General features: G+C 40.2%; 1 protein-coding gene across 7 annotated transcripts in view; it reads right to left on the bottom strand.

The window, feature by feature from the left end:
* Window positions 1-12,091, bottom strand: part of DMD (dystrophin) — a 2,041,544-nt gene that overhangs the window by 154,993 nt on the left and 1,874,460 nt on the right. Inside the window, exon 1 of one of the 7 annotated variants that reach the window (XM_087871310.1) lies at window positions 1,246-1,601. The exons of 5 other annotated variants lie outside the window; for them this stretch is intronic. In XM_087871310.1, coding sequence (XP_087727436.1) covers window positions 1,246-1,265 — 20 coding nt within the window. In that variant the 5' untranslated portion in view covers window positions 1,266-1,601. Of the gene's footprint in view, window positions 1-1,245; window positions 1,602-12,091 lie in introns of those variants that run through there. One more of the 7 variants, XM_087871311.1, reaches the window with a different exon arrangement.

Here is a 12,091-nt window from a genome sequence, read left to right as displayed (position 1 = left end):
ATATTGTATTTGACTCAATATATACATTTAATTCATTATTTGCTCTGCTCTACCATTCTTTTTTAATAAAACAAGAATATTCATAAAAATTAATGCATGCACAAATTGCATTGATATCTCTTTCTCCTCCACTGGGGGATGAATACCAAAAATAATCTTCAAGATGCATCTAAAAATCAATTATCTTATTTTGTACTAAAGTTTTCCTTCTTGAGACTAACTGCTTTCTCCAATGGCACATTTCACAAACATTTGATACCAACTTGCTTCCTGTCTTCCAATTCCCTGCTCAGCTCTTCCAAACTGCATTGTTTCATTCATTCCTATACAGCCAGCATGTTCTAACTAGACCACATTTATCAAGACAAGGAAAACACATTGCAGAGAAAGAATGCACTGAATTAAATGTCAGTTCCTATTCCCCAAAGAAATCAAGCAGAAATTTGACCTTTCCATAGTAAATGAAAGGCATAGTATGTGTTTTTTCTTCCAGGCTCTTTGCACCAATGAGATTGAATAGGATGGTTTCCCGGAGGTGGGGGCGGGGGTTATCTTAACGCATGGAGATACACAATACATACAACATGATTGAAAAGAGCAGTTTACAAAAGGCAAGGTTAAAAATATAAGGCTTTTAAGAAAAAAAAATTCACAGTATGGCAGATGTAAGAATTCGGATTTTGGTCAGGAAAATTACTATACACATACACACACACACACACACAAAATAGGGAGAAGAATTTTTTAAAAATAAAATTCACAGTATGGCAGATGTAAGAATTCGGATTTTGCTCGGGAAAACTACTATACACATACACACACACAAACAAAATAGGGATAAGAATTTTTTAAAAATAAAATTCACAGTATGGCAGATGTAAGAATTCGGATTTTGCTCGGGAAAATTACTATACACATATATATATATACACACACACAAACACAAACAAAATAGGGAGAAGATTTTTTTAAAAAAATTCCTGGCGTTCCTGCATTGGGAGAAACTTTTAATCTCTAAGGTACACAGCCGTAAATGAAAGGGTTAATTTAGGCGTGTGCCAGTCAATAAGTACACTTGCACCAAGAATAAAAGAAAAACAACTGGCAGGAAGGACTTTCAAGCTATTAATTAAATTCCCTATATAAAGACGCGGACGTTTAATGAAGCTTTAACTGCTTTGCTTGCCTAATGATTTTTACCACTTGACGGGTTATTTATTCAGGAAATATAAACATTAAACTTACCCTTTGGATTGTTCCCTCATCGCCTTATATCTTTGATTCAATTACTCCAGAGGGAGGAAAAGAAAAATGCGCCAGCCTAATGCAAAACGAACTCACCGCTGCGCCCAAGAGCGACTACCACTGCAACGAGGGCGGCAATCGTGGGCCAGCTGCGGTAGAGGTGTGGGAAACTGTAGAGGGCTAGACGAGGCGGAGCCCGCACTGCCTCGGCTCCACCTATTGAACCTGCAAACAACAATTGAAGAGCTCCGAAGAGACGGCGCGGTTGGGAACAAAAAAGTGCGGGGGTTGTGGGGGGTGGTATGTGTGATGGTGGCGGTTTATTTAAGGTAGAACCAGAAATTCTGAGCCAGCCTACGCTTTAGAGCTGTCAAGCAGAATATGGCCCAAATCCGCAAAGCATTTCGCGAACCATCCATCTATTTTCACAAAGGCTGAGTATGAATGATGGAATCTAACGAACGCTTACGGACTTTGCATTTAAACTGGGCTACCTGTTTATTTTCTTGTTTTTTCAGGGACATAGAAAAACTGATAAAGGTTTTAAAGTAAATTTGTTCCGGATCTAATTATTTCCAACTAGTTCCGCTGGATGAAATGCAGCACCCAAGTATTACTGAAGGTACATAGTCTGTAATAAATCAATAACTCCCTACATAGTCTCACTGATTTCCTCCATGCCCAGATCTGTATTTATCTTTCTCCACCACTTTCCTTCTTTTTCCATATTTACACTTGGTTAATATTAACACATGGATAGTTTACTGATTTAACCTCTTAAAGAGATCTCATAACACAGCCTTTTCTATCTCACAAAGCAGGGATTCAGTAAGCATCCACCCTGAAATCAGTATTAATTAGGTCATATACAGGATGACAACCTAAGTCCCTACTATGAATTTTTTATTCTAAAATAAATACACGTACATACAAACATTTTATAAATGTAACACATTAGTACAATAAAGAAATGGGTACAACACAAAGGTACAACACAAACACACTTTTTTAGGAAACTGAATTTTATTTGTCTGAATATCAACTAATGTTAGAGAAAATTTAGGGGTGTTCTTCAATGAGCTAGCCAAGATAGAAGCAGTTGAATCTAGCAAATGCCCCTTATGTTATCCTGAGCAGCTGCCTATAACAAAGTTCAGCCTGAGGGGAAAGGTGTGGTGTATTGCAGAATCAGTTTCTAGCGCTGTTAATGTTTTACCTTGTATCCAGTGCAGAATGGACATTTCAACAGAATTAATATGATGTAAATCCACTAATGCAAATATGCCACTAAGTAATGCCACTAAGTAATTGCATAGTGGGGAAAAAAGATGTAGTTTTATCTCTATACATTAAAAAAGCAAATAATAGAGAAAATTATAGCATACATTTGATTTAAAGTTAAAATATGCAGCAGTTCAAATAGATCAGCCTAAATATGGAAAATCTTTGCATGTAATTCAGTTACTGTTTTTTGTAAGCCATGCAATTGTTGGAAAGAAAGCAGCTTTGGAAAAGTATGTCAATAGCTTTTTGAAAACAGAGCAAGACCAAATTCAGTGTGGCAAAGCAGATGGAAAAAGAAACATTGAATTAAAAAAGGAACTGGATTTGTCCAAAGGCTCTGGAGAAAAAAATTTCCCCCAGCACCTTGCTATAAAAGAAGCAGTAAGGCAATGATTCAGGATGCTGCCAACTGTGCCGTTCCTAAACCACCACCCTCCTGATTATATGACCCAATGGCTCACCATGTGCTTGCCTATGGATACATATACAGATGTGGTATATATTGACACACAATATTCACAAACAAATGTGCATCCATCCTGATAAGACCCTTGCAGACATATACATACAAACAGGAAATATGTATGCACACAATCTGATACATCCATAAAGACACACATTATTTGTTACACAAAAGAAACTACAGATGTTTCTTCAGCTACTGCTTTCTCCTTGTGCAAAGTGAATTCCTTATGAAGTTAGAGAAAATTATCCATCTATAGAATTAAGTTGTAGTTTAACACATTTTGGTTTTACTCAAAAAACTGATAGGACGGTATTTGGTGTACTAAACTACTTTCCTTTTCTAATAATGTGGTATCTGTAGATAAACATAGTTATTGGGTACCCATTCCAGGTAATCAAGTCAGGTACATAGAGTGCCCAAGAATTAAATAGGCTTCACCAATTTATATTTGTTTTAATTATTAGACATCATTGGAAAAATTATCTATAACTGAATTTTTCATCTGTTCTGTTAACTATGCCAATTAATTGTAAGGTCCAGATTTTCTCTAACAGTAACTAATATCTTAATTTACAATAAATGTAAGAGGAAAATATCCTTTGTATGTATTTGCAGGTATGTGTCACTTAACATAGTATTTATTTATTTTATTTATTTATTTATTTGATTTGATTTCTATACCGCCCTACTCCCGAAGGACTCAGGGCAGTGCACAGCCAAACAATAAAACACATACAAATTTGTGGCACCCATTTGTCTCAAGACCTGCCCCTGTCTCTCCCCCTGAGACTACCCAGTCGGAGTCGGAATCTTCCCGAATCTGAGTGATTTTGTCATACAGATACTGAACAAAATCCTCGGCTCTACCCTCCAAGGGGTCCTCCTGATGGAGCAGGGAGCGGGTCACCCTAAAGACGGCGGCTGGGCGGTTATCTGATGATGCAATAAGAGCAGCAAAATAGCTACATTTCACTGCTTTTATCGCCACTAGGTAATTCCTAATGTGGGATCTTACTAGTGTCCGGTCAAATTCAGAAAGACTGGCCCTCCAACTACTCTCTAGGTGTCTTTTTCAGCGCTTCAACTCCCTCAGCTCCTCGGTAAACCAAGGAGCCAGTTGTGATCGACGCCGGGTCAGAGGCGGTATTCATTTACCAAAAATGAATAACTGGAATAATAATGAATAATGAATTCATTATGTGTAATAAAGAATAATAAACTGGAGGGATTAATATTTAACTTTTATCCCACAATATTTGCCTTTATCCAATTGTACCATTAATTTTAGAAGAGGAAATATCAAAATCATTTTCATTTATCAAAGCTACTTATACACTGTTGGAAGAAATGTCCATCTGGGTTCAATTCTAAGTGGGGAGTAAAGACACTGGAAACATGGAGACTGCTTGGAAGGATGGTGTAAGGATTGCCTCTTCCCCCAACTTAAGAAAGTAAAAACTCTAGTATTTCAAAAGGACCCTTTTATTAAGCAGAAGTGACAGCAATGGATTCAAAGCAATGTCTGAATACCCTTAGGCAAGACAAGTAGGATTAAAGCAGTAGAGACCCCTCCCTTGAGCCAGAATGCAGATTTTAGCCAATACACAAGTGTGAAGATGTTTTCTTTATCAGCTGCCCTGAGAACCAGATAAGTATGTATTCACATCGTTTCTCCTTTATCCTTTAAAGTGAAACAGCCCACATGGCTGTCATAAACATTCTTCAATGTTAAGGGGATCTCAGAGCTCTTTGGCGCCAGGATATAGGTTGTAAAGTATCCGTTGACCCAGACAATGTTAGTAAATCGAATCCAAGTCTCCCCCTTCTCCCAATTGAATGGCAATATCACTTTTAGGGATCTGACATACTACCTTCCTAAGAAAACGAAAGGGTCCCCCTGTGAACAAATATAAACAAAAAATTAATGATAGTATATTAACAAGGTTTGTTAGGGTATTGGGAGTGAAATTTTCTCAGTAAGGTTGGAGCCCTAACATGGTGTTTAGCGACCCATTCGTTGTGGGCTGAGTGTAAATATTTCCAAGCAACTAAATATTGGATTTTCCCTCTGTGAATCCTAGAGCCAAGGATTTCCTCTATTTCAAAGTGTTCACCTTCAAACATGATAGGAAGAGGTGGTGTAGATGCAGGTGGTCTGAGGGATGAGATTACTTCTTGCTCGAGTAAACTGATATGGAATACTGGGTGGACTTGCCTGAGTGTCTTTGTAAGGAGTAGTTCAACTGCTACTGGATTGATGACCCTAGTGATAGGGAAAGGTCCAATGAAATTTGGCCCTAGTTTCTTTGATGGCTGTAATGATTTCTGGAATTTTGTAGATAAGTATACTCTATCTCCCACATGGAAAGGTTTGAGTTCCATCCTTTTCTTGTCAGCTTGAATTTTAAAAGCCTCTCTAGCTTCCTTTAAGGCTAATCTAACCACTGGCCATGTGTTTTGCAAATTATCCATCCACTCCTTAAGTGAGGGGATGGTGGGTTCTTCTGTGGGTAGTTCTGGCATGGGGCTGAAATCCTGGCCTGTTGCTATTCTAAAAGGGGTAAAACCAGTGCTTGAGTGTGCAGAATTATTAAATGCAACTTCAGCAAAAGGTAAAAGTTTGGTTCAGTTATCCTGTTGAAAATTAATAAAACATCTTAAATATAGTTCTAGCACCGAGTTCAATCTCTCAGAATTGCCATTAGTACATGCATGATGTGATGAGCTCAACCCCTAGCCAGTACCAAGTAAGTCCAAAAATGTCCTCCAAAATTTGGAAGTGAATTGAATCCTTCTGTTGGAGATGATCTTTTGTGGAGCTCCATGAAGCCGATAAATGTTTATTATGAATAATTTGGCTAAGTTTTTAGCAGTTGGGATCTTTTGGCAAGGTATAAAATGTGCCTGTTTTGAAAACAGGTCTGTCACGACCCAAATAACAATATTTCCTGCACTGTCTGGCAATTCTACAATGAAATCCATAGCAATCTCTCTCCATGGTGCTGAAGGCTCAGCTACTTTCTGCAGGAGACCTGGGGTTTTCCCCTGACGTCTTTTTGCTACTGCACAAATGGGGCAGCTAGCTACATAGCTTTCTATGTCCTTTTTCAGTGATGGCCACCAAAATGTCTTTTAATTAGGTGTAAAGTTTTCACAAAACCAAAATGTCCAGCTAATTTGGAGTCGTGGTGCCTTGCCATTAAGCATAGTCTTTGGCTGACTGGAACATACAACTTCCCTCCCACCCAAGCCAAGTCCTCTTTCATCAGACAGCTGGATTTGTGGTTCAAAAATCATTAATCGGTGGCCAATGCTTATTTAAAAGTTTGGGTTGTGTCATTGTCCGTCAATGTTTCTTGTTTTGCCTGGGATCTGGTGATTACTTTAGCTGCTAGTTGTTGTTGTTTTGTACTATGGGTTTGATTACGTCTGACTTCACACTATTGTATTGCGGTTTTCTGGATAGCGCATCTACCAGAAAGTTTTTTCCCCCGGGGAGGTATTTTAGAGTAAAATCAAACCGTTTAAAGTACTGAACCCATTGTACTTGTTTTAGAGAGAGTTTTCTTGAGGTCTTTACTCTTGCATGTAGGTGAGCATGGGTGCCACAAAGAATCCTACTTGCTGTGGATCCCCATCAAACTTCACCCCTAGGGAGGGAGTTTCTCTTTTCAGTTGTGGGACTCGGGGCTGGTTGGGAATGGGCGCTGGTGTGCATGCTGCCTGGAGGGGAGGGTTTGCTGGGTCTTCTCCCGCTGCTGCTGCACCATCTGCTTGATAGGTGGGCTCCAGAAGGGCAGTGCCTCTCCTGGCATCATCCGCAACTGCTGCCCTTTCAGCGTTCCTTGGTTGTCGTCCTGGCTCCCCTCAGATGTTGAGATTTTCCAAAGTTTCCATCATCAATTGAGTTATATGCCTCTTCAGACAATCATCCCTCAGTGGTGCTTTGGTTAGTTCCCTCTGGTCAGCGAGGGCTTCTAGTTCCAGTTTTCACCCCGGTTTTCGGTTGCCACGGCTGAATGTGATTCCTCTGGTTCTCTCATCCTAGCTATCTTTCTTCCCGATGCCAATTGATCAGTGGGGCTTTTCAGGATTCTCCAGGGTTACCTCATCCTCTCCGATGGGGTGTAAGAAACAGGCTTCCGACTGGATGGTAATTGATGTCTTCCCCCAGCATTCGGCTTCTCCCAGCTCTCTGCTTTCTTTGGACATGGTTTGCAAGGTCCCCTCAGTAGAGCAAAGATTGCTTCTCTGGGTTGACTGTTTTGCAAACGCTTTCTGTAAGGATTGCCTCTCCTCCCAATTTAAGAAAGTAAAAACTGTTGAAACGTAGTATTTCAAAAGGACCTTTTATTAAGCAGAAGTGACAGTAATGGATTCAAAGCAATGTCTGAATACCCTTAGGCAAGACAAGTAGGATTAAAGCAGTAGAGACCCCTCCCTTAAACCAGAATGCAGATTTTAGTCAATACATAAGTGTGAAGATGTTTTCTTTACCAGCTGCCCTGAGAACCGGATAAGTATGTATTCACATCGTTTCTCCTTTATCCTTTAAAGTAAAACAGCCCACATGGCTGTCATAAACATTCTTCAATGTTAAGGGGATCTCAGGGCTCTTTGGTGCCAGGACATAGGTTGTAAAATATCTGTTGACACAGGCAATGCTAGTAAATCGAATCCAAGTCTCCCCCTTCTCCCAACTGAATGGCAGTATCACTTTTAGGGATCTGACAGATGGTTTTACGGAGCAGAACCATTAAGTACATGGTCCTGGTGCAGCTGAACACATGGAGTGGAGAGTGAGATATATTTATACCCTCTCTTGGGCCTTGCAAGAAATGTATACTGTTGGTTGTCAGACTCCCATGGGGCTATGCAGTCATAACTGAGGTTGTCTGTGAATCTTGCTGGGTGATGCAATGAAGGGCAAGTTCCTAATGTGGCTGAATTAGCTTTGCCTGAAGAATAATCCCATCATCCTGGAGTTGAGGTCTTTTGTTTTGTAGATAGACTGGCCCAGTCTTTTGTCTTGTAGATAAACTGGAACCAAAATGTCTGCTGGGGGCAGGGAGTCTGTTGGGTGCTATCTTTCTACAACAACTTCAAATAACTTATTTATTTAAGGATAAAGTTTCTATTTAATGTTAGCCACAACATGTTCACAAAATGAATAGACAAACAAATAAAATGTTCATTCCTGAAATTAGAAGAAGCAGATTCTGTCAGAAGTATTCAAATCCAAGAGTTTTCTTTAAAAACATAATCATAGTCAATTTTTAATTGTAGCTTTTAGCTCCAACCCTACCTTAAGTATAGATGAAGCTTCTCTTTAAATAAATCTGTGTTCTTTCCCTTGTACTGTAGTAAGGAATGAAGTATACAGCAGGCCCAGAGTTGAGAAACCAGGAAGAGCATTTGCCTGCTGCAGGGTTGCATAACCTGGGCACCCCCAGATGAGGGCGTCAACCCCAGGAACTTCCCAGAGACAGAGACCATTGCAAGAACTTGAAATGGGAACCCCTGTACATTCCCATGCTTGTGAAACTCTGCTCTGTATCTTCATGTTGGGATAGTTTCCAGATGTCCAAGCTGGGCAGCAGCATCTTGAGTGATCTCAAAAAGCTAAGCAGGATTGAACCAGGCCAGGTCATTGATGGGAGAGTGCCAGGAAAGCCGACATTTTGCAAGGAAATTTAATCACCCAAGAGACACTTAGAGAAGAAGGAGGTGCCCACCAGCCACACCTGGCTGCCAAGAGACATTCTCCCTGAAGCCAAGATCATCTCCCAGGAGAGCCCCTTTCCCTTCCTAGGCCTATTGATCAGCCCCGGGCAGCACCACCCAGCTTGTGTGCCTCTTTAGGCAATGCTGAGTGCTCAGAATAGACCCTGGTCCGAGCCAGAATGGGCCTTGGACAATGCATTGTATCCAGTTTGGGTCACCACAATACAAAAAATATGTTGAGATTCTGGAAAGAGTGCAGAGAAGAGCCTCAAAGATGATTAAGGGGCTGGAGGGTGAAACATAGGATGAACAATTACAGGAAATGGGTATGTCTAGTTTAATGAAAAGAAGGACTAAGGGTGACATGATAGTGTTCTGAAGAGGGGATTCAACTATTCTCCAAAGCACCAGAAGTCAAGACAAGAAGCAATGGATGGGGGGAAAACCAGAAGCGTCGAGGTGAGACTGGCTGGAAAATAGCAGGCTCCGATGACCCTCATGAAAATCCAGCCAGACAAATCGCTGTCGGGGGGGGGGTTCCTGTAGAACCGTCCTGTGAAGAAGGAGAGGCGCCTCGGTCAATCAAGAGGAACAGGCAAGTTCCTCGAAAGGTCGGAGGCAGCTCTTCAAACCAATGGCAGGGCGGCAGCCATTAAAAATGACCACTTTGAAGCTGGGGCAACCGGAATAAGACTTTGTGCAGGAGTGGTGTTTGAATGGAAAACTGATACTGGGTGAGTGATTGGCCAACTCACAGGTAAAAAAGGATTTAAAAAAAAAAAAAACTTTAAAAGGTGTCCCGGTGAGGAAACAAGCGGCTAATTGGCACTTTGGAATTTTAATGGAGGGAGAAGAACAAAGAAGAAGTGAAAGTACTGAAGCCCAGAAAATAAAAGTTTATATTTGGATTTAAAATTGGATTTGGAGAATTAAAATTAACTGGATTTAAAACTGAATTTGGAAAAATTAAAAACAATAAAAGGAAAAGAAATTTGAGAGAAAGTATTTTCTAAGTGGATTTAAAATACTTTTGCAAGTTGGATACTTTGTTGTTCTGAGAATTGTGGTTTGGACATCTGCTGGTGAAAAGAAAGCACTACAATGACCGGGTTGAAAATTGAAAGAAATAACAATAGTGACCTTGATCACTACAAGAGCTGTGAGAAATTTTAAGGAGTATTTGTTTCTACCTAAACTGCTTGGTCTCGACTTCTAAAGGAGGTGGAAAACAATAAAGCTTTAAATTGGAGTGGATTGGACAAACATTTGTATTAGATATCATCTGGAAATAAAAAGACTATATGGACTTAAATCTTAATTAAACATAAGTTAAAATGTCTCTTAACTTTGTTAGAATGCACTAAACAGGAAAAAGAGAATATAAATGAGGAGCAAGAAAATAATATTGAAGGTAAAGGAATTGTAGGTAAAAAGTTAGATGATTACACTGGGATTTACAGTGGCAAAAAATAATGGATGGGGGGGAATATTTTCCAAAAAAAGAATCAATCAAAGGGAAGAGAAGGAAATGGGAAAAGATTAGGTAAAAGCTTGGGGCGAATTATGCGAGTAATAGACTTGAGTTAGAGAAAGGATTCAGGAGAAAAGATATAATAAATATAAAAAGAAAAAAGAAAAAGACGAGAATGGGATGGAGAAAATTATTAAGAAGTGGAATTTTGGAGAGACCAAGAGAAAATGGTTAAAGGGGAAGAATAGTGGAAAGGAGGAAGGGAAATAAGGTATATATTAGTAGATATAAGGGAACTGAATTAACATTAGTAATTCTGAATGTAAAAAGTAAATATAATGGTGTATATTGTGTATTGTAAAATGAACAGCAGATGAAATATGAAGTGGTAATTTGGTTCAATTATGAAAATAACTGTACCAAATGAAATCATGAAATAAAATTGAAATGTAAAAAAGTGTGATGGGGACTTTGAAATAATATGTTGTAAATGATGAAATAAAATAATTAATTGATGCTATAATAAGGAATTAGTGATTAAGGGCGGATAGTATATTGCTTATTGTGTACTTAGAAGAGATTAAGATAAAATGTGGAAGGTCAATTAAGTTAAAGGGTTTCAATGTAAAAATTGAATAAGATGAAGTACATTGTTTATAGCTAAAAAAGTGATGGGGATTTTGAGAAATACATTTTATAAATGGAGAAATAAGATAATTAATTGAAGTAATACTAAGAAATTAGGATTTGAAGGGCGGAAGGTGATAAGATTCAATCACGCATGCACAAGATGGTGACGCCACCCTGAATCCGCAATTGACCATGGGGTGCATTCGGGTGTTTTGGAGTCCGCCGGGGCTGCTTTAACAATCCTAGCCTGAATCCCCGGTGATGGGAACTCTCCCCCAGCCTGGAAAGGGCCTTTTTGCCCTCCGGAACAGCATGGCTGGGGAGAATTTACGGAGACTGAGTGCCACGCGATTGAAGGCACCAACGGCCAGTCGCTCCGGTGTTTTCACATTGGGGGCGGCAACGGCAATGTTGACAGCCGAACACAGCGGCCAGCCGAATTGGCAGTGGGACGAGGCCAGCCTGAAAGATCTTACCTGGCCCAGGGTTACCTCAGGGAGCTGCGCAGGCTCTGTAGATACCAGGGGGTGCGCTGGAGATCCGGATGTTTGCCGGCGGTGGTGGAGGTTACCCCCGGCGAAATGGCAACCGCTGTAGGAAGCTGATTTGGCTCGGAAGAGCAATGTTGGTGGAGGGGACAAAAGGAGACGTCTAACATGCCCTGCAGCCGAGCAGGGGACTTGGAGGCTGCAGCCATGGCTGAGGGGATTACTAAACTTGTGGATATGGGAGTTGCCAGAGGCGGGCCTATGGACTGGCTGTCTTGGGTGGCATCTCTCTCCCCCCCCTTTCTTTTCAGCCTGGTTTGGACTCCTTAGATGCTGCCCATGGATTGTATTACTGCGGATTTATTCCCAGTTTGTGGAACATCCCCCGCCCGTGGATTATCATCGACCTGTCTCTATAAATTATTATTATTATTATTATTATTATTATTATTATTATTATTATTATTATTATTATTATTATTATTATTATTATTATTATTATATTCTACTATTCTATTTTATTGAGCCCATGCACCGAGGTGGTCTGGATAGTCATGTGGGTGCTGAGAGAGACAGCTTTTGGGCACTGGTTACTGCTGTAAGACTGGAGGCGGACCAACAAATCCTCCAAAGTTATGACCATCTGACCATCACCGTGAGAGGGTGATTAGGACATTGATCTTGCAAAGGTGCTCAAAGGCCTGGGACTCCTCCCACTGTGGTGAGAGAACAGTGGAGGCCAGCTGTTTCTTCCACATGGTTTCTACCATCTTTTACCATCTT

The sequence above is a fragment of the Pantherophis guttatus genome, chromosome 5 (genome assembly GCF_059756535.1).
Source record: "Pantherophis guttatus breed Tessera chromosome 5, ASM5975653v1, whole genome shotgun sequence".
Lineage (NCBI taxonomy): Eukaryota > Metazoa > Chordata > Lepidosauria > Squamata > Colubridae > Pantherophis > Pantherophis guttatus.
The sequence above is the reverse complement of the archived record's forward strand: the minus strand, read 5'-3'. Positions and strand labels throughout refer to the sequence as shown.